At 52.0% G+C, this 18584-nt stretch overlaps 1 protein-coding gene across 1 annotated transcript; it reads right to left on the bottom strand.

The window, feature by feature from the left end:
• Nucleotides 1-5498: 5498 nt before the first annotated feature.
• CCDC70 (coiled-coil domain containing 70) lies at nucleotides 5499-6182 on the bottom strand. The gene has a single exon (XM_037132444.2). It carries the CDS (start codon nucleotides 6180-6182, stop codon nucleotides 5499-5501), a length of 684 nt encoding a protein of 227 aa, XP_036988339.2.
• Nucleotides 6183-18584: the final 12402 nt, after the last annotated feature.

The following is an 18584-nucleotide window of genomic DNA, read 5'->3' as shown; positions in this document are numbered from 1 at the left end:
AAGTTTGAAGTTCTAAGACTCCTGTGTTTGCTTGGGTTCACCGGCTCCCAACCGCTCATTTTCTCATCCATTCGCTGAGGAGTGCTTCCCTCTGTACTGTCCTGAGATCCGAGGATGGAGGGGGCAGTCCACAGGAAACCCACACACAAGGTCACGGTGGCCGATGATTTCAGGCAACCCCGAAGGGGCATGGACCTGCTGCTCCGTCTCCTTTAGGTCTGGTCACAATGTCAAAAAATTAGCGAAGCGTGATCCGAGGCCTCAGCTTTGCTATGTGGACGAAATGGGGACGATCAGTTTCCATGCGGCAGGGTTGTGGTGAGAATAGAAAAGGTCATTGGGGAAGCACATCCCGAGCGTTCAGCAGGTGTAGCTGCTGCTGGCAGCTGCATTCTAGGCAGGAGGCCGGGGGGCAAACAAACCTGCAGCCTGTCTGTCCTGACAGGTAAAAACCGTCTTCGTGCCTCCCTTGGCTGGGCTGCAGGAAGCACCTACTTTATGGGTCGGCTTCTAAGACTTAATGGACTGCGCGCGTTGCTTTCCAAGGAGCAGCATTTGTCTGGTTGCTGTGCACCAGGCTGGACTCCGGTTCTGGACTTTCCCGGTGGTCCTGGAGCCTGACTCCCCACCGCGGCCCACCCCGAGTTCCTGGAAGGCCGCCCCAGCAGAGCCCGTGCGGTGGTGGAGAGGCTAACCTCGGCCAGCCCCAGAGGTGGGCAGACCTCGTTCAGAACCAGGCCGTACCCCCGGAGGAGTGGCACCCTGCCCCCCTGCTCTTCGGAGTCCGTGCTGGAGGCGCGAGCCCCCTCCACTGGCCACGAGGAGTTGCGGGCAGGCGTGCCTAGCACAGTGCCCGGTGCACGCTCGCCACTTCCAGAAGCGAGTTGTTAATGACCCGACGTGACGTTCTGCACTGGAGCACGCGCTGAAGACTCACGGGCAGTTCTGGGATTGTCAGGCAATGGGGTGCTTTCAACTAGAAAATGCTGTTTGAAAGGTGCCGGGGACCAGTGGGAGTTAGGAGAACAAGCGTAAAGAGTGCTAGAAAACGGTCCACCTGATGATCACACACTGTTGTGATTTCACTTGTCTTTGTTTACTTTTTAAGATTTTATTTATTTGTAGAGAGAAAGGAACGGAGGCAGAAAAAGAGGGAAAGAAACATCCATGTGTGGTTGCCCCTTGAGCACCCCCTACTGGGGACTTGGCCAGCAACCTAGGCATGTGCCCTGACTGGGAATTGAACCTGCGACTCTTTGGTTCTCGGGCCGATGCTCCATCCACCGAGCCACCCCAGCCAGGGGCTGCTTGTCGTCTTTAGAGCACGTGCAGCACTGTTCTTTTCCCCAGACTTTAGATGTTTGTCCCGTGCGTTTTCCAGGAGAAAATGCCAGCCACAGGGGCCAGGCTGTGTGTCCTGGATGTCCAGGGCCCTGCACGGAATGGCTGTGGACACGGGGTGGGCCTGCCTCGCGTCCGCCACCAGGACTGTAGGCTTCCATGCCTGGGAGCAGCCTGGCCTGGGTCTGGGTTATTTTCAGCTGCCCTGCGATGTAGCTGTAAACCCAGGGAGAGAGGGAGATGCAGGCCCTGCCCACCACGGAACAGCTCCCTAAGCACACGCCATCGCTGGGAGAGCAGGCAGATGATATAATTATAGTTGTTCCAGGAGATCCATTCTGTTGAATTGCCCCTTTAGGAGGCCCCCCTCCTGATTCTTGGCTATTGTAAATACGCCGAGGTGAGCACAGGATTGCAATGTGTCTTTGGTGCCAATGCAATTAAGAAGAAGGGGGGGAAAACCTCATGGCAGATTTCAAAATGCCACAGGTAGAAGCCAACTGCTTCCCTTTGCTCCTTGGTTGTTTCAGATCTTGTGTGTTTTATTAGATGTGTTTTGTGGTGGCCGGAATGATACATCTACGTGGCAAAGATGTCCAGCAGCCAGCAGCAGCTGGGAGAGTGTCCTGAAGGGACTGTTCTCCAGGGCCCCAGCACCTGACCCCGACAACACCTTGATTTCCCACGTCTGGTCTCCAGAGCTGGGCGAGAGTCCGTTTCTGTTGCTGTGGTGGTTTGTTAGTGCCGCCCTAGGAGACACAGAGTCACCCTCTGGTAGGCGATGGGGCGCTTCTGGCACCGAGGACCACCTGCCTGCCCCCGAGCTAAGTCCATTCACCTGCTCACGCTGCTTCCGGGACCACGAACAGCGAAGAGTTATGCAGACCCTTTGCTCTCCTGGGTCTGAGTTGAACGGGAGACTATGTGCCAAGTCCCAGAGAGGAGAGCTAGGCACATTCACCCTGGGAAGAACACAGAGCTCGCCTCGGCACCTCCAGGCACTCACTGCCTCTCAGGGAATGCACAGAGAGATCCAGAAAGTTCCAGCAAAGTCCCAGGTAACTAGAGCAGGGTTTTTCAGTGTGTCATTGGTCTGTGATCCATAGCAAACTTTTACCAGTTGAATCTCTTTTTTCTTACTTGAAGTTTGTATCTCTGACACTCTTGAGTGTAACTGTCCCCTGGAGGTGAGCCCAGGCTTCTGAGAGGACATTCAGGTGGCAGTGAATTAGCAAGAACCTCGTGGGGTCACTGCAGGGGCTACCTCTCCCACATCCAGGCTCCCCTTCTCCCGAGTGTCCAGCAAACGGAAGGCGGGTGCTCTGGTTGGGACAACACCTCCCTCTGTGCACAGGTGGGCTGCGCCTGGGCTGCAGAGAAAGGACAGAGGACCTTGAACTGCCCCCCACCTCACTTCTCAGGAGAAGCTCCGCATTCCGAACCAAGTTCCTGACACTCGCCAGGCAGACACTTCTTTAGTCCGGTCGTCCGCTATTTCCGCAGCTGCGGACGGCGGCTCACCTGTGCGCACACTCTCTTACCCACGCGCGGCAGGCTGGAGACCGAATCGGGACCGGTGGCTTCTGTCCCAGTGCTCTTTCTACTACATATAACTGGTTTCCAGAATTTAGTTTGCATCGGAATGATCCAGAAAACATGTTAAAAATGCAGGTGTGGCTGGTCCCAGAGATTCACACTCTGTGGGCGGAGCCCGGGACGCGCCTTTCCGACAAGCATGCACAGTGGGTCTGAGGCCTGTACTCACAGCCCGCAGGCATGGGTGACGTCCCAGTGGGTAGCTCCCACTTCCCGGGACCACCCACTGTGTTTCTAAAGTGCTATCGCTCCCCTTGTGGCAGGTTCAGTAGGAGCTTCCGGGCAGGCTCCTGCTTTGGGGAAAGGTGACAGTTGCTCAGGGCGAGTTTGGTGGTGTCAGTCACAGCTGCAGACGCTCTGCTTGGCACCCTCCATCTGCCAGTGTCTGCATTGTGGTCCACGGATGAAGAGGAACCTGGAGCCCAGCTCAGTGAGCGGGACCCTGAAACAGCACAGGGGGGCCCTCCACCACCCCCCACCCCCTCCAGGAGGTCAAAGCAGAGGAGAGGAGCTGTTCCTAGAAGTCGGCCTGTGCCTGAAGTCACAGACTGCCCAGGAAACCTCGAGGGAGCTGAGGACAGGCCTGCCTCTGTCTGCACTAACAGCATGCTGACCGCCCAGAGGTTAGAAGCTGCGCTCCCGCACGCAGCCCCGCTGCCTGCCTCCACCTGCTTTACTTCTTGTGGTTTAAAGACCAACAATCTCCCATTTGCTTTTGTTTGGGGCCACAGCACTGGAGGTAGCTGAATCTGCAGCTCCTGCCGCACTGGGGTTCCTGCCACCCATGCGATGGGTTTCCTTGAGGGAGGGCCCCCGCTGGCTTCCCCAGAAATTGGATTCTCTGCACCAGCTTCTTGTTCCCACAGGAGCTGACTTTGCCCAGAATTCACTGGACACCAGCGAGCCCTGGCTGGTGTAGCTCAGTGGATTGAGCACAGGCCTGGGTACTGAAAGGATGCCAGTTCAATTCCTAGTCAGGGCACATGCCTGGGTTGCGGGCCAGGTTCCCAGTAGGGGGCACACAAGACACAACCACACATTGATGTTTCTCTCCCGCCTTTTCTCTAAAAATAAATATTTTAAAAAAAAATGGAAGCTGAGGGGGCAAGGCCGGTGTATGGTGACGGAGCAAGCTGCTGCTGCGGCTGCTGCCCGGTTCCTGGGACTCGAAGGCCCCGCAGCAGAACCCCCGCCTCCCCAGTGCGATGCCTGGGCACAGAGGCCTGCCAGTGCCTGTGACCCGGAGTGTCTGCTCCGCACACCTCGAGGGACCCTGTCCTTTCCCCCCTCCCCAGCTTTCCTCTACTCCCCCAAACCACCGTGACATCCAAGGTGCTTTAAGGCTCATCCAGTTCTGACGTGATTATTGCCAAGCTACCCTGCAGCCACGTTCCATGACCCAGGACACAGACCATGCGAGTTCTAGTCCTGGCCCTTCCCTCTGCTGCTTACACAGTCACTTTGCGTCTGTTCTCTCATCTGTACAATGGGTTTACATGCCCTCCCTATCAACCCACAGGGCTGTGGTGAAGGTTACATGAGTTGGGGAGCATAGACGTGCTTGTGGAGTAGAAAGGGGTGCACAAAGCTGAGGTGAGTCAATGCGCTAACGAGGACCGGGCCTGAGAAGAGCGCGGGCACGAGACATGGGCCCTGACATTTACCACCCACCTCGCGGTCATTTCCGTGCCCGTGGCCACGAAGACCTCGTAGTACACTCATGTACCTTCATTTGATGATTGTCTTCCTGGGCCATTTCGATTTTAAGTGACTGGAAGGAGGGAAACTCAAAGGCAGGCATCGCTGATGCAGAAATGCAGGCGCTGTGAGATGTGAACGGGAATGTCCGGGGCAGGGACAGCTGCCAGGTGAGCGTCCTGCACGGTCCCCTGTGACTCCGCCCTCAGAAGGGAAGTGCTCCTGTGGCCGTGCCTGAGAGCCTGAGTCCTGCCCCTGCTCACCCTGCACTGGGAGGGCAGTCGAGGGAGTGAGGGGAAACGGCACCGTGGGCAGGTGGACCATCAGAGCCTGTGGGTCTAAACGGCCTTCTAGGTGCGGATGAGATCTCAGTGGATTGTTCCCAGGGTGGCGGGCTTTTCCAGAGAGCTGTCAGCCGCTCCTGGCCTCCCGGACTGCTCGGGTGGAGGAGACACAGAGCGACGGGGGCGCCGTGGTCTCAGCCCCTACGTACGTCCTGTGTATTGGGGACATCTGAGCCCCAGCTTCCCCTCACCCTCCCCCATTCCGACTTGAAGGAGAGCCGCAGTCTGTCACCTGCGCCCACACACGCCAGGCTCCTGGAGAGCTTCCAGGGCCGGAGCCCTGCGGCCAGCAGTACACCTGCTGGGGGACGGACTGCGGCCTCAGAGAATCGCGAAACCCGGGAAGGGGGGACCCAGCCCTCCTTGAAGAAGTTGGTTTCCCAATCTCTCCTGAGGACTTTATTAGATCTTTTAGAGCAAGGAGACCAACGAATGCCTATTTACTCCGGCCCGTGGGGTCACCCCAGACTTGAACCCCAATCTCCCGGAGTCTGGCCCCATGGCCCACGTCTCCTGGGCTCATGCCCGGCTCCGGGGGAAAGGGGGTGACCACGGCCCGCTCTGGGCATCACGGTGCCCATTCTCACCCATCTGCTCCCCAACAGCGTGGCCGTCCCCTTCCACCCAGTACCCGTTCTCCTCCTCCAAGAGGGCCACCTCTTCCCCCCAGAGGGACTTGCTGTCCCCCCACAGGGCCTTCTCCTCCTCCAGAAGAGCGCGTTCCTCGACCCACAGGGCCTTCCCTTCCTCCCAGAGCGCCTTGTCCTCCTGAAGAAGGTACAGGTCTATTTCCTGCAAGGCCTTGTCCTCCTTCCAGAAGAGACAGTGCTTTTCCCAGAAGGCTTCCTCCTCTTCCCGGAAAGACTTCTCTATTTCCCAGAAGGTTTTCTCCTCCTCCCAGAAGGCTTCCTCCTCCTCCTCCCAGAAAGGTCTCTCCTCATCCCAGGAGCTCAAGACCTGGTCCTGGAAGGCACGGATCTTGCCTCGGAAATGCCACATCGCTGCCCTGAAGTCTTCTATTTTCCCACGGAAAACTCCTATCTCTTCCAGAAAAGCCGTTTCCTCCTGCAGCTGGTCCATTTGTCTCTTCCGGCGAATGTTAGGCAAGGAGCTGAACAGCGACCGGAAGCAATTGAGTCCCATCCATTTACACACCTTGAAGAGAGATATCTTCCTGCTCAGCCAGGATAGTGGGCTGGTCATAATGGACCACCGGGCCGTTGGCCAAGTCCGGGTCAGCAGGTCAGAACCTGAGGGGGCACCAGAGAGAACATGTCCATGAGTGTCACATTGCAGAGGACGAGCCCTTGAGTACGTACCATCCGATTTGGGAAAATTTAACCAACCATTTCTTTGTCCCCTTGATAGCGTTTGAGGAACAGGTTTGGATAGAAAAACATGCTTGGTTGTTATGGCTTTAAACTGAAGGTGTTGTTAATATAGTCAAGTTCCAGGCAAGGAGTTTCCTCCGTGCCTGGAGTAACATCACAGAATCTCAGGGAACAAGGAAAGTGCTTCTCAACTGGGAAGGGGAGGGGAGGGGAGGGGAGGGGAGGGGAGGGGAGGGGAGAATGAGAGATCTCCTAGTCTCGCCATGTATTTGAGAGACTGGATATCAGAACCACCCGCAAAGATTGGTAGCCATTGAAGTGCAAGCGAAACAAAGGGCGCTCATTCCCATTATGAGTTTTCTGCAAGTAGCTGCCAGGGTCTGGCCGAGCAGTGCACTGTGGGGCAACACTAATCCCTTCGGATTAGCAGGATTTCTCCTTTTTTCTGTTTTCTGACATGGGAGAGAAGGAACCACACGCAGCCAGTGCACGTGTGTGTGTGTGTGTGTGTGTATGTGTGTGAAGACAGGGTGGCTGCACTGTGGGCAGCTGGTGGCAGTGACATCCACCCACTCACACAAGCCAGAGCCCGGAGCTCCTCCATGACACCTTCCTCCTCGTCGCCGGACTTTGAATTCATCAAAGTGCCAGTGAAGATGCTTAACGATTCTTAAACCCACAGCCCCTGCTCCATTTCCTTGACCATGACCAGTTCAGACCAGGATACTGGAAGTAGCCTGACTGGTCCCTGGTACAGAGTTCGCTCGCCCCTTTCCCTGATGCTGTCGCCCCAGGGGTTTTGTCCCATCCCCCCACGGCTGCTCGCAACCCTTCAGAGCCCCACAGCTTGAATATCCGATCCAAACGCCTTAGTAGGCCCTCTGTAACCAGACCCCCGCTTGTCTCTCTCTCCTGCTACCCAGTGTCCATTCAAGTCCAGATCTAAGATTCAGTGATAATGGGCCACAGCATTCAGTTCTCTGGCCGTGGCCGCAGTCTCCTGCCTCCACACCAGGGGGCGGGTGTGCAATGTCCTCTGTCAAGGTTGCCTTTTCCTCTCATGGTGGGCTTGGGTTCCTGCTTTCCCTTTCCCCCTGAAAGCTACCTGGGCCTCCAAAGGTCATCCACACCTCTTCTATGCCCCCTGTCCCTGCACTGTCCCACTGCTTACTTGTCACATTTGATTGAAATTAGGGGTGAACAAGCCTTGCCGCCATTCCTGAACCCCGATATTTAACATAAAGCTGTATGTGTAGGAGGTAATGATAGAAACGGTTGACTTGAACTGAATTTCATTGAATTTTGGGACTTGGATTTTTCTGTTGTATTATGGTTATTTGTCTTATTGCTACTATTTGCATAACCGTTAGGATCTTGAAGGGGGAGGTTCCTCATTCTTCCAGTGCTACCTTGCTTTCTTTTTGCTGGGAGAACAGCTAGCTGGCCCTAAACAAGGGTCTGTGGACTTGGATATGGGCGACTCCATGAACAAAGCTGCAGGGTCAGCTAGGGTTGCCTGATAGCCGTTGATAGCAGTAACCTCTCTAATTATATCGGTGATATCATCACGACCTGCTCACTTATTCATCTTTGTATGCAGGGCAATTTACCTACACTGCCCGTTTAATTCTCTCAACCACACTGGGAGAGAGATACAGTGTTGATTCATCCCATTCTGTAACTAAGAAAACTGAAGCTTCAGTAAGTTTAAAACCTGTTCCGAGAAGCACGTAGATGGGTTGAGGCTGCCGGAAGGCCACAGCAAGGACCCGCGTGAACTGTCCCTGCACACCAATGCAGTCCACTTCCCCTGGCCTGGCTGCCTGGGACTCCTCAAGTAGAAAAGTCACCCTCTCTGCCATTTCATGCCGTTCTCACTGGATGGCTTTGCCTGCACCAGCTCCACTTCCCTTCACTGTCCAAGTCTCACATCAGAAGTGCCCTCCTCTAGACAGACAGCCTCCCCTGACTCGGCCTCAAGTTCAGACTCAGCAGAAGCCCCTCCTGCCCCACCTGGCACGTTTGCCCCACCCCCCGCACTACGTTGGGACATAACACATGTATCGTAAAATGTCAACTGAGCCAATGGCAGTCTCCTGGGGTAGAATGTCAGAAAAAAAAGTCATCTCTAAATTGTTCTCCTTACCACTGAAGTTATCTTCGAGGAAGAGAAAAGTAAGTCCAATATCAAAGATGAAGTTGTGCTTTTAGATATAAAGTACAACCCAAAATGGTGAATAATGCATCTTCGTAGCTCTAAAATCTCACAGAAACATGCTTAATCTCCAGTATCATACTGTAGGACCAGGAACTTATTTTAGGGAAGGTGTTGTGTTACTCTATGCTTGGAACCCATATTCAGTCTAAAGCCAATGGCTACTTACCGCTTAGCTGTCTGCCAAGTGGGCAAGTCCTGCAGCTCTCAGAGGACAGGCAGTCATTGTCGTGTCAGGTCCTTAGTGATGTCATGTTCACAGGCCCCCCAACACTGTTTGCAAGAAGCCCCCCGCCCCCTCACAGTCTCAACTCACAGGGAGGAGTGGACCAAGATGGAGCCTCAGGTAAGAGGCTTTAAGGAGCAAAGAGAGAACCAGAATGTTCTGACAGATCTCTCCATCGTCCATTCTGACCTCAGCGGGTGGTGATTGTGACATCACATCCTGTCCAGGTTGTGTGCAGAGCAGACTTCTGGGCAATCATGTTTCAGTGAGGGTTCCTACATGATGGATCGCTTCTCTTGCTGCTATACCAATTCTCTCTTTGTCTTTGGCTATTACGTATCTACTCGTGGCTTCCTTTGCATTTACACCACTTACAGTTTGCTGAGCTTCTTGGATATCCAGCAGATTCAAGGCAGTTTTTCCTCAAATTTGAGACATTTCAGTTGTTATTTCTTTAAACATTCTTTCTTTTCCTCCTCTCCCTGTGGGACTCCAGCAATATGATTTTAGTAACTTGATAACTTACCTTGGGTCCCTCTGGCTTTGTTCCTTGGTCTCCATTCTTTTTCATTCTGCTGCCTAGACTGGGTAACCTCCCGGAACTTGTCTTCAGGGTCATTGGTTCTTTCTCCTGCCAGGTCAAATCTGATATTGATTCCCTCAACTTTCATTTCCAACTTGAGGATTTCTATTTGGTTCTTTTATACACACACGCACACACATTTTAATCTTTTTATTGACATCCCCTATTTCGTGAGACATAGTTCTCATTCTTTTAATTATTTAGGTGTGGTTTTCTTAGTTTCTTGACCATATTTGTACCAGCTGATTGAAGACCTTGGTCTAGTAAGTCCAATATCTGGAATCCTTCAGGGACAGTTTCTAACCAAAAAGAGAATAACTCAGAATAATTGTTTCTGTGTTTGTTGTTGTTTTGCTATTTATTTGTTAAGTGACTTTCCTGGATTAATTCTGAAAAGCCTGTATTTTTGGTCATGTGTAGTCACTGAAGTCTGCTTGGTTAGCTTAGGGGTCGGCTAACGACTGAACTGAGAGACTTCCTCGAACACACAAGTCTTCCTTCCTTTACTGAGGGACTGCGGTGTGTGGGTGTTGGGCGTGCCTTCGATGCTCGATACTTTACAACCTCTCTGCCTTCCCTCCCTGCATGCACACGGCCTCAGGGTCAGCCCAAGGTAGACGATTGCGGACTTTTTTGGGTCTTTGCTGGGCACATCCACAGCCATTCCCAGGAATATGTCAAAGTTTTTTTAAAGCTTCTATCATGTTCTCCAGTTTTTCCTTTTAAATTATCGATCAGCCTCTTATTAGCTCCATCTGGTAACACTGCCTCAGGAAACTGTGATATTACTAATATGAAAAAAAAAGTAAATGCCCCAAGGATAGGGCTGTTTGCACAAAGGAGGCATTGCGTTCGGTCAAATACAGACGAGGTCTGGGGATGGGGCTCTTCAGGGAACTGTCAGGCAAGCAAATAGGCCGCTTTGGAAATGAGGGTGTTTGACTCCCTTCGCCAAGTCATTCTAGAAGCCCAGTCATTATCTTTAACCATTCTTCCTCTCTAATATGTGTCCTCAGGGCTATCAATCTCCTCATAAATACACTTACTTGCATCTCACATGTTTTAAAACGTCGCATTTCCTTATTGTTCAATTAAACAACTTTCTAATATTCACTGTAATTTTTCTTTGACCCACTGGCTACTTGTAAGTATATTGCTTGATTTCCAAATATGTGTGGATTTTCCAGTTACGTTTTTGTTACTGATTTCCAGCTCAATTCCACAATAGTCTCTGTCGGCACAAAAAGGACTCCTGTCCTCCTCTGGCCGGCTGCCTGCTCACTTCAACTTGCTCAGGGGGCAGTGAGGTCAAATGTCACAAAGAAGATTCAGGTCGCCTCATATACCATCCTGTCGTCTAACAGGCCCCCCACCGCATCCCACCACGGGGTGGGGGGGGAGTGGTGGGGTCACTTTGGATTCGGGGCTGGGGACTGGCAGGGCCAGGATGAGTGTGAGACAGGCGAGGCACCCCAGGCACAGGATTTAAGGAGATGTCTCCCTCAGGGTCGTGCAAGTACAGGGCCAGCCTTAAAGGGGGTGCTTCCTTGCCTTTTATACAAGAGGTGCATATCTGTGCTACCCCAGTAGACCCGCCTTTCCCATTAAAACACCACTGCAAAACCTAGCATGTCAGGGCTGCAGGGTGTCTGCACTTGAACAAGACTCCTGCTCCTCACGGTGCGATCCCCAGGGACTTAGGTCTAAAACACAGATTCCTGGGCCCAGGTCCAGACCTACAGATTCAGAACCTTGGGGAGTGAGGCGGGACTCTGCATTTTAATAAAGAGCCTCAGGCACTTCTTATGAACTAACAGTGGAGAACTTCTGCTACTCGATGCTGTACACAGCCTCTCCAGGTATCGACTTCAGATCTAAGACAGGGATGGCCAGGAAGTTTAATGCGCTGGGCGCCACTCCGCCTCCCTCTGCAGTCTGCCTCCACCTAACGTTTGGAAGGACACTGGGTGGCTTTCAGCTCTTTCTATACGGTGATTCTCAAGCACTTAAAGCACCTCTCACATCCTAAACCCACTCTGAGGACCTTCACCCTCTCTACTGAACAATGCCCAGCCTGCGAGGGTTCCCTCCTCCAGCAAAGAGAGAAAGAAGTAAGCAGAGACTCCCGGGCCGACCCGCTCTGCTGATGGAAGAAGCTAAGGCACCCAAATGACAGGTTGCCAGCACTGATTTATAACTCCTTTAAATCAGCACTTTCGCATGAAATTATAACAGAACCTTCCAAAGCTTCCCAGGATAGCTGTGCTATCTACTTCTGGCCTGGAAGCCCTCCTTCTTGCTAAAGCTGGCAGGGGGTAACTACCCACCCGTGGGAGTGGAAAGGCAGGCAACTGCTCCCCAGGGCAGAAGCCAGGGCCTGCTGTTGCTGCAGGAGAGAAATCCAAAGCAGGAAAGAGAGAAAGTCAGGCTGCGGCACAGGCAGGGGAACCACCCGTGAGAAGAAGCCCCACAGATGCCAACCTGGACCACCGGGACTAAGTACTGACCCAGGGCTAAATGTTGAGAAAATGTCACTGGCTCTGTTTTAAATGTTAAATATTAAATTCGGCCCCATTTCTGGGTCTCTTTCATCGGCCCAAAGGTGAGTCCAGACAGCTCCATGCAGCCTGGAGGAAAGTCCTAGCAGATGGTTCCCCGGAATCTTTCTGGGGAAGATGACAAGCTGCTGAATTGTGCTTCCTGGAAAGAAAATGACTGCATTGCGGAAGTGCCTTTCTCAATCCCATGGAGGGGAAGAAAGCCTTCGTCTTCATGAGTCTATGGAAAGCGGTGTTTCTCATGGAGAGAATGCCCCTAAAGGAACAAGAGATACAGGATGAAAGCGAGTTGTGCCGGACTCTTAGAATCAACTCGCCAAGCTCAGGACAGTGAGTGGGGACCACCTGCTACTGGATCCCTGAGCAGGCGACCTCAGTGTGGTCTTTAAAAGTGTGGCGGAGCCAAGGAGGGATGTTTTCCATCTCACAGGAGCCAAACAATGAAGGACACCTAGCGAGGCTGTAGGATCATGCTGACGCACAGTAGGTGTGCAATACCCTCGGCTGAATTTGTGCAGAACGGAATGGAGAGGCGTGGAGATGCAGCCTAGGACTCAAGAGGAGCTGCAGATAATAAAGGGTGTGGGCCCCGAGCACCTGAAGCGTTTGTTGAAAACAGTCAGGGATTTTTGATTAATGTCTGCCTTCAAAGATCGTGGAGTCTGCGATGCACTCCCGCCTCAGGCCGGAGCCTTGGGGTGAAAATGAGCAATGCCAGACCCTGAGCCAGGGCTCAGCACCAAGAAAAACTCAGACACCTACAGATAAAGGCCGGCTGTTGCATTATGACAAAAATCGGAGGTTTGCAGTAAAGTAATATTTTATCAGTGTGAACACTGAAGTTGGCAAAAGGGTGTCTGAAACGGAATTGTTGACATTTGGGACCAGATAACATAGTTGCGGGGACTGCCCTGTTCTGTGAGGGACATCTAGCAGCGCCCCTGGTCTCCACCCACCTGTTGCTAGCCAACCCCCTCCCCCCCGCGAAGTCATGACAATTAGAAATCTGTCCGGATGTTGCCAATGCCCCCTGGGAGGCAAAAATGACCCCTGGTGGAAGACCAGCATGAAGAAGCACCAACTGGATGGAAAATTGAAAGTGTAGAATTTCATTTGGCAACTATTACCCATTCATTTCCTCCTTTCCTGTCTTATCACTAAACCCTGAGGGGAGGGACCTAAACAGCAGGGACCTTTATCGCTACTCTCAGTGACGCAGTAGCAGACACAAGACAATCCTGCCACTGTCTTACACAAGCGGAGTTCCAAGTCCCTTCGATTCACACTGGAGGGAAAGGACAGCCCAGCCCACCGCCCCAATCTCTTCCTGTTTCAGATTTCTTCCAATGAAGAAAACTTCGGACCAAGTACACATTTTTATTTCCGTAGTACTTGGAGACTTTAGAAATGGACTGCAATCATCATTACCACCATAAGTAGCGTGGGGGCGCTCTCGAGCACCTCCTGGGGTTGAGGGACCTGCCCTCTCAGAAGAGCTGTCATCTGGAAGGGCTAGGGGACAATGCCACTGGCTTCTGTGAAGAAGTGTTTCACATTCCCACCGTATAAGATCTTTCATAGCACACCTCTGAATCTGCAGATTCACACAGGAAGTTCTGTGACTGCAAAAGCAGACTCCCTGGTGGTTTCTCAAATTGCAGCTCTTTTTTTTTTGTAGGCTTGGCACCCAAAAGATACTTGTTTTTGCTTTGAATTGAAATAAATCCACATCAGAGATTATAAAAAGTAAGTCACACGGGGGAAGCAGAGGACTAAAATACAGGCAATGAAAGAATATGCGGTATCACTGGTAATCAAAAATCTAAATTAAAGTAATAATTAAATTCTGTTTTGCCTATAAGGCTAATAATGCTTTAGTCCTTCTAATTAACAGCCAGTGCTAGCGAGGGCATGGTGAAACAGATGCTTTCATATATTGCCAAATGCCCTGTAAATGGATGCCACTCTTTTGCAGATTAATTTGATCACAAAAGCCAAAAAATTGCTCATATTTTTCAATTCAGTAATATCACAACTGATTATTTATTCTAAGGGAACTATCATCTAGCATATAAAAAAATAGCAATTTTCATCAAAAGAGGTGTGTCTAAAGATTAATCAGAATAGCGAAAAATTGAAAGTAAATGTCCAACAAGATAGTGTTAGGTGTAATGCAAATATATCCTGCTTTGTGGAATGTGAGAGAGCTTTTAAAATGATGCTTATGAAGGCCACACAGTAACAGAAAAAATCTTCTGTCAAAGTGAAAAATGTTCACTTAATGTGCCGATTAATACCACCATCTAAAACATGTGTATAAGCGCCTCTCCATAAACACGAACTGGAAAGAAAAGCTCCGGAAGATGAACAGTTGTGGGCTGGGAGCTCTGCCGTTGCTTCTGTGATAAATGGCTTTCTTTTCTCTGTGATCTCGTTTTCCTCTTAGTTTACCTTCATAATGGTAAAGAAAATATTCCGAAAGAGGAGAAGAATGTTTTCTCACTGGCACCACATCGTAGCTCCCTTCTTTGGGTCCGTCCCCTCGAGGTGGCTCTGCAGGCTTGTTTCTCTCCACCCCTACAAGTAACTTATTAATCTCTGGAACTTGGAGCAGCCATTTAACTGCTTTTCCTTTCAAATGCTACTTCTCAAGTGTATGCACGGGCTTCACAAGTTCGGAAGCTCCGAAGGGCAGAGGGCAGGCGGAGAGGGCAGGAGGCAGGATACCTGGGGCCGAGACAGGAGAGGCGCACAGGGACTGGTGATGTGTCCTGCGATGTTGCCAGGGACAGCGCGAGCCTGGTTTCTCCCCACGAACCCCTCGGACACCCCGGGATATGCAGATGACCAGCCTCGTGCAAAGCAAGCTGTCTGCACCAGGAGACTCCCCTGTTCTTGACCTCAGAAGGGGAAGGGAAGGGAGCCAGGAGCCCTGGTCCCAGTGGCGATCTGTGGACGAAGAAGACCGAGAACCACTGCCTTCATCACACTCGTGCACACACACACACACACACACACACACACACACACACACACGCACGCACTGTTGCGGGGAAGGGCACGGTGTAACAACGGCACCACAGCCTTCCCAGCATGCACTTAGGACGAACTCCCAAAGGCACCGAGCGTTCTAGCCGACTAAGGGAACACGAGCCTGCTGAGGCCTGGGAGAGGTTCTTCTGTTCTTGTCGAGTTGGAATTTCGTACTCCTAAGAGTTTTCAAAGGGGTTTTGGGTTTGTTTTTTTTTTTTTGGAGGAACGAGTGAGGTAAGGGAGGCAAAGAATGAAAAACCCTTCAAAATCACCGCACGATTCCAACGCCTGGTACACGAGCAGGATTTATGGTTGTCCCCTTTGTTCCTGCTGTTGTCATTCAGCCCCCGAGGCTTGAGGTGACAGAGAGAGCGTGGCCTTTCAAAGGGAGACCTACTGCCCAACGTTGTTCCCGAAAAGGAGAAAGGTGCTCTCCTCTGATGACTGCAGCTGCCTTTGGGGGAAGTCGGGGAGCGCCCTCTCCCAACCCCAAGTCAGATGGGTTTGAGCTGGCAGGTGAGGGCACCCCGAGGTCAGCTATAAGATCTGCAGTGGGCGAAGAGGTGAGTGCCCCGTGGGTGACATGCTGGTGGCCGCGCAGAGAGCCGCGTGCCTGCCACCGCGTGCCCCCTGAGGCTCCGCGACCGGGCCAGGTTTTGGCTCGGCCCTGAGTCGGCTTCTTTCCCTGGTTCTCTGTGCGCGCCTCGGGGATTTGCTGACGTCGTTTGGGCCAGGCTGTGTGCAGTGTGATGAGGCATGGTTTTTGTTTTTTGGTTTTGTTTTGGGTTTGGTTTGGTGGTTTTGGTCTCTGGGTATAAATACGTTACCGTAGCAAACCTACTACTTCATGTCAGGTTGGGGTCTGGAGGCCTTTTGCAAACCCGTTTGTCTGGAAGTTCAGGATGATGTTCGGCAGTAACCACCAGCTTCCCCTCTGGCCGCTGTTGTCAAATGAAGCTCCTGAGAGCCGTGCCTGAGCCCGTGCCTCAGTCCTCAGTGGGGAGCCCCACGAGGTGGAATTTGAGATGAAGACCCCGTCGTGTGTTTCCGAGAGGCAGTGCCCAGAGGGAGCCCCTGCGTAGCTGTGTCTCTGTCACAGCCACCCACACAGTCTCTGTAGGTTTACAAGGAGCTGAGCAGCAATTTGGGGGGAGGGGGAGGGGTGTGCTTTATAAACAAACCAACCCCTGAATGGCCATCAATGTTGGTCACCTGCCTTTATCAGAAGCATTAGCTCCAACCGGGAGGCTCACTCCTCTCCGGAGCTTTAAGAGAAAAGGCCGCTGAGTCCCATGGAGAGTGCCTATTGAGTTTGGAGGCGCCCTCTTTGGTCCTGATTTCCTCCCAGATCAGAAGGGGTTGGCTGCGCCCTCTGCTGGGCAAAAGGGGAAAAAGCCCTTTTTCGACCTAGTCCCTTTTGGGCCCTGATGGTTTCATGTTTCCTTCAGCAATGGAACTTGTGGGTCCTGCTCTCATCTGGGATGCTCAGTGCCATCCTCAGGGGGGCCCATGTCGCCCTCTCCATGCTGGGGGCCAGGAGGCCTGTGGGCTCAGACACTGGGGCAGGGAGGGTGCTTTTTCCGGGTATGGCTCCTTGTTCACTCCCAGCCACACCCTCTTTTTGGGTGTGTGTAAGGTGGTGGCTTGTGGAGAAAGGAACACGGTAACACCCGAACTTTCCGGTGTTAGGAAGACTCAAAGATCAAATCCAATCTGTGGGGGTGGGGGATAATCCATGGATCCAATCCGAGAAAAGGCTGCAGCAAAGATAACTCTACACTGAAGTCATTTCAGTTTATTTGCTCCATTGAACAGCATGGTACAAAACACTTTGCTCCGTTCTTCTCCTGAATCTATAGAGATGGCGACTCAAAGTGGTAAAAATGGGACCATTCCACTTTCTGTTATCAGTGCAAAGAGATCTGCCTCAAAAGTGACCTGTATTCATAAAACTCATTTCAGCGGGCCTCAAACCTCTGTAACCAGCATGGCCTGCCATTTCTGTGAACCAAAGTGGAAGAATCTGTCCTTTAAAATTTTACTTTGCCACTCAGTTCTGGGCACTGGGCATCCACCCCTTTCCCGGCCACCCACTCTTGCTGCCTTGTTGGTAACCTTTCTCCAAGCCCGCCGTGGGAACCAGGCAGGACAGGGAGCTGGTGAGGGTGAGCCACACAGTGTCTCAGGCAACGGCTCCAGCCCCTGAGCCCACTCCTGCTTCCGCACTCAGAACCGAGAGCCTGAGAACAGACTGCAGGAGGGTCTCGGAGCCTCGGGAGACCCTAGTGTGGGAGATCACTTCCTTCACACGCTCCGTTATGTGGAGACTGACCCACCCAGGCTGCAAGCCGCCCTGCCCTCGACCCATCTCACCGCTATCACGGCTACGTTTCGGAAGGCAGGCAAGACTGGGGAAAGGAGGTGGAACTATGTGTGTTTTTACACTTAAATAAGTAATTCATCTGCAATGCACATAGTACCAAGTTCAAAGGCATAAGCAGATGTTCAGTGTAAACTGCATCTTTCTCCCAGCCCTACCCCCCAGGGCCAAAGGCTCTTACCAGAGACCCCCACTGTGATTGGTTTCCTGGGAAAGGAAGGAATTGCTGGAGTCAAATGGATTTGCTCTTCCCGATCAGAGGGGAAACAAGACAGCCCTAGGGCCAGCTGGTCCGTAAGAGCTACAGGGCATCAGGAGACTCAGGGAGCCAACCAGAGAGGTGTTTTCAATGGGGCGCAGCTTCCTGCGAGGTGGCTGCATGAGTGGGCCACTGTGGGCCAAGTGAGTTTTTTGGGGGCTGCTCTTTGCTCTGCGAGTCTGAATCCCAGAACATGGTTGCTTCGGGTTTCTTCAAGGCCTTTTATGATGCAGGCTGGGAGCCCCCACCCTCTTCCTCTTGTCATGGAAGGAAGGGACCAGTTTTTTAATCTGTGCATAGACAGGGTGAGGACCTGTGCGTGGTCTGCACTGAGGAATAACCGAGGTGGGCATCAGAGAGCCCCCCCCAGTCCTCCAGTCCTTTTTCTTCCTTTCCCTTCCCCACCCCCATATGCGTGCTCAACATGCATATACAATACAATAAGTGGTGCCTGGGCTTCCTCTAGACTTATGATTTATGGTTATTCATCTTATTATCCAAGTGGCTTTGCCAGGTAAAATATTAAGGCACCACAGCCATAATAACCTCTTCTTCTATGATCTCATTGGCAGCTGGTGTTGCCATGACAACGAGGCTGGCGAGCTGGTACTGAGCTTCAGTGGAAGATGATGTGAACATTGGTGTGTGTGTGTGTGTGTGTGTGTGTGTGTGTGTGGACAAATTTCCCATCACATATATCTGTGGCGCAGAAGCCCATGCATGGATTTCTTAGTCCATACCTTCTGCTGCTTCTCCAGTTTGGTCAAAATTAGCTTCAGGGCTCTAGATCAATGAGAAGGAAGCTTTGGAGGGTGACTTCTACGTTTGGGTTTTGAGTGGCAAATTGGGACACATAAGAAATATTTTAGAGACTTCCTACCCACGTGAAACGAAGTGACTATACCACTTGATCTTGCACTTAAAAGCACCTTGCACCCAGCATATTTAATGTCTTTATAATCATTTTTTCGATGTGGAAAGTTAGAGCTGGAAGGGCCCCAGATGACATCTGTCTGATCC

Source organism: Artibeus jamaicensis, unplaced genomic scaffold (genome assembly GCF_021234435.1).
Source record: "Artibeus jamaicensis isolate MK-2021 breed Jamaican fruit bat unplaced genomic scaffold, CSHL_Jam_final contig_415, whole genome shotgun sequence".
Classification (NCBI taxonomy): Eukaryota; Metazoa; Chordata; class Mammalia; order Chiroptera; family Phyllostomidae; genus Artibeus; species Artibeus jamaicensis.
The sequence above is the reverse complement of the archived record's forward strand: the minus strand, read 5'-3'. Positions and strand labels throughout refer to the sequence as shown.

Coding starts and splice junctions, on each gene's coding strand:
- CCDC70 (XM_037132444.2), bottom strand. CDS start 6,182: ATGACCAGCCCACTATCCTGGCTGAGCAGGAAGATATCTCTCTTCAAG.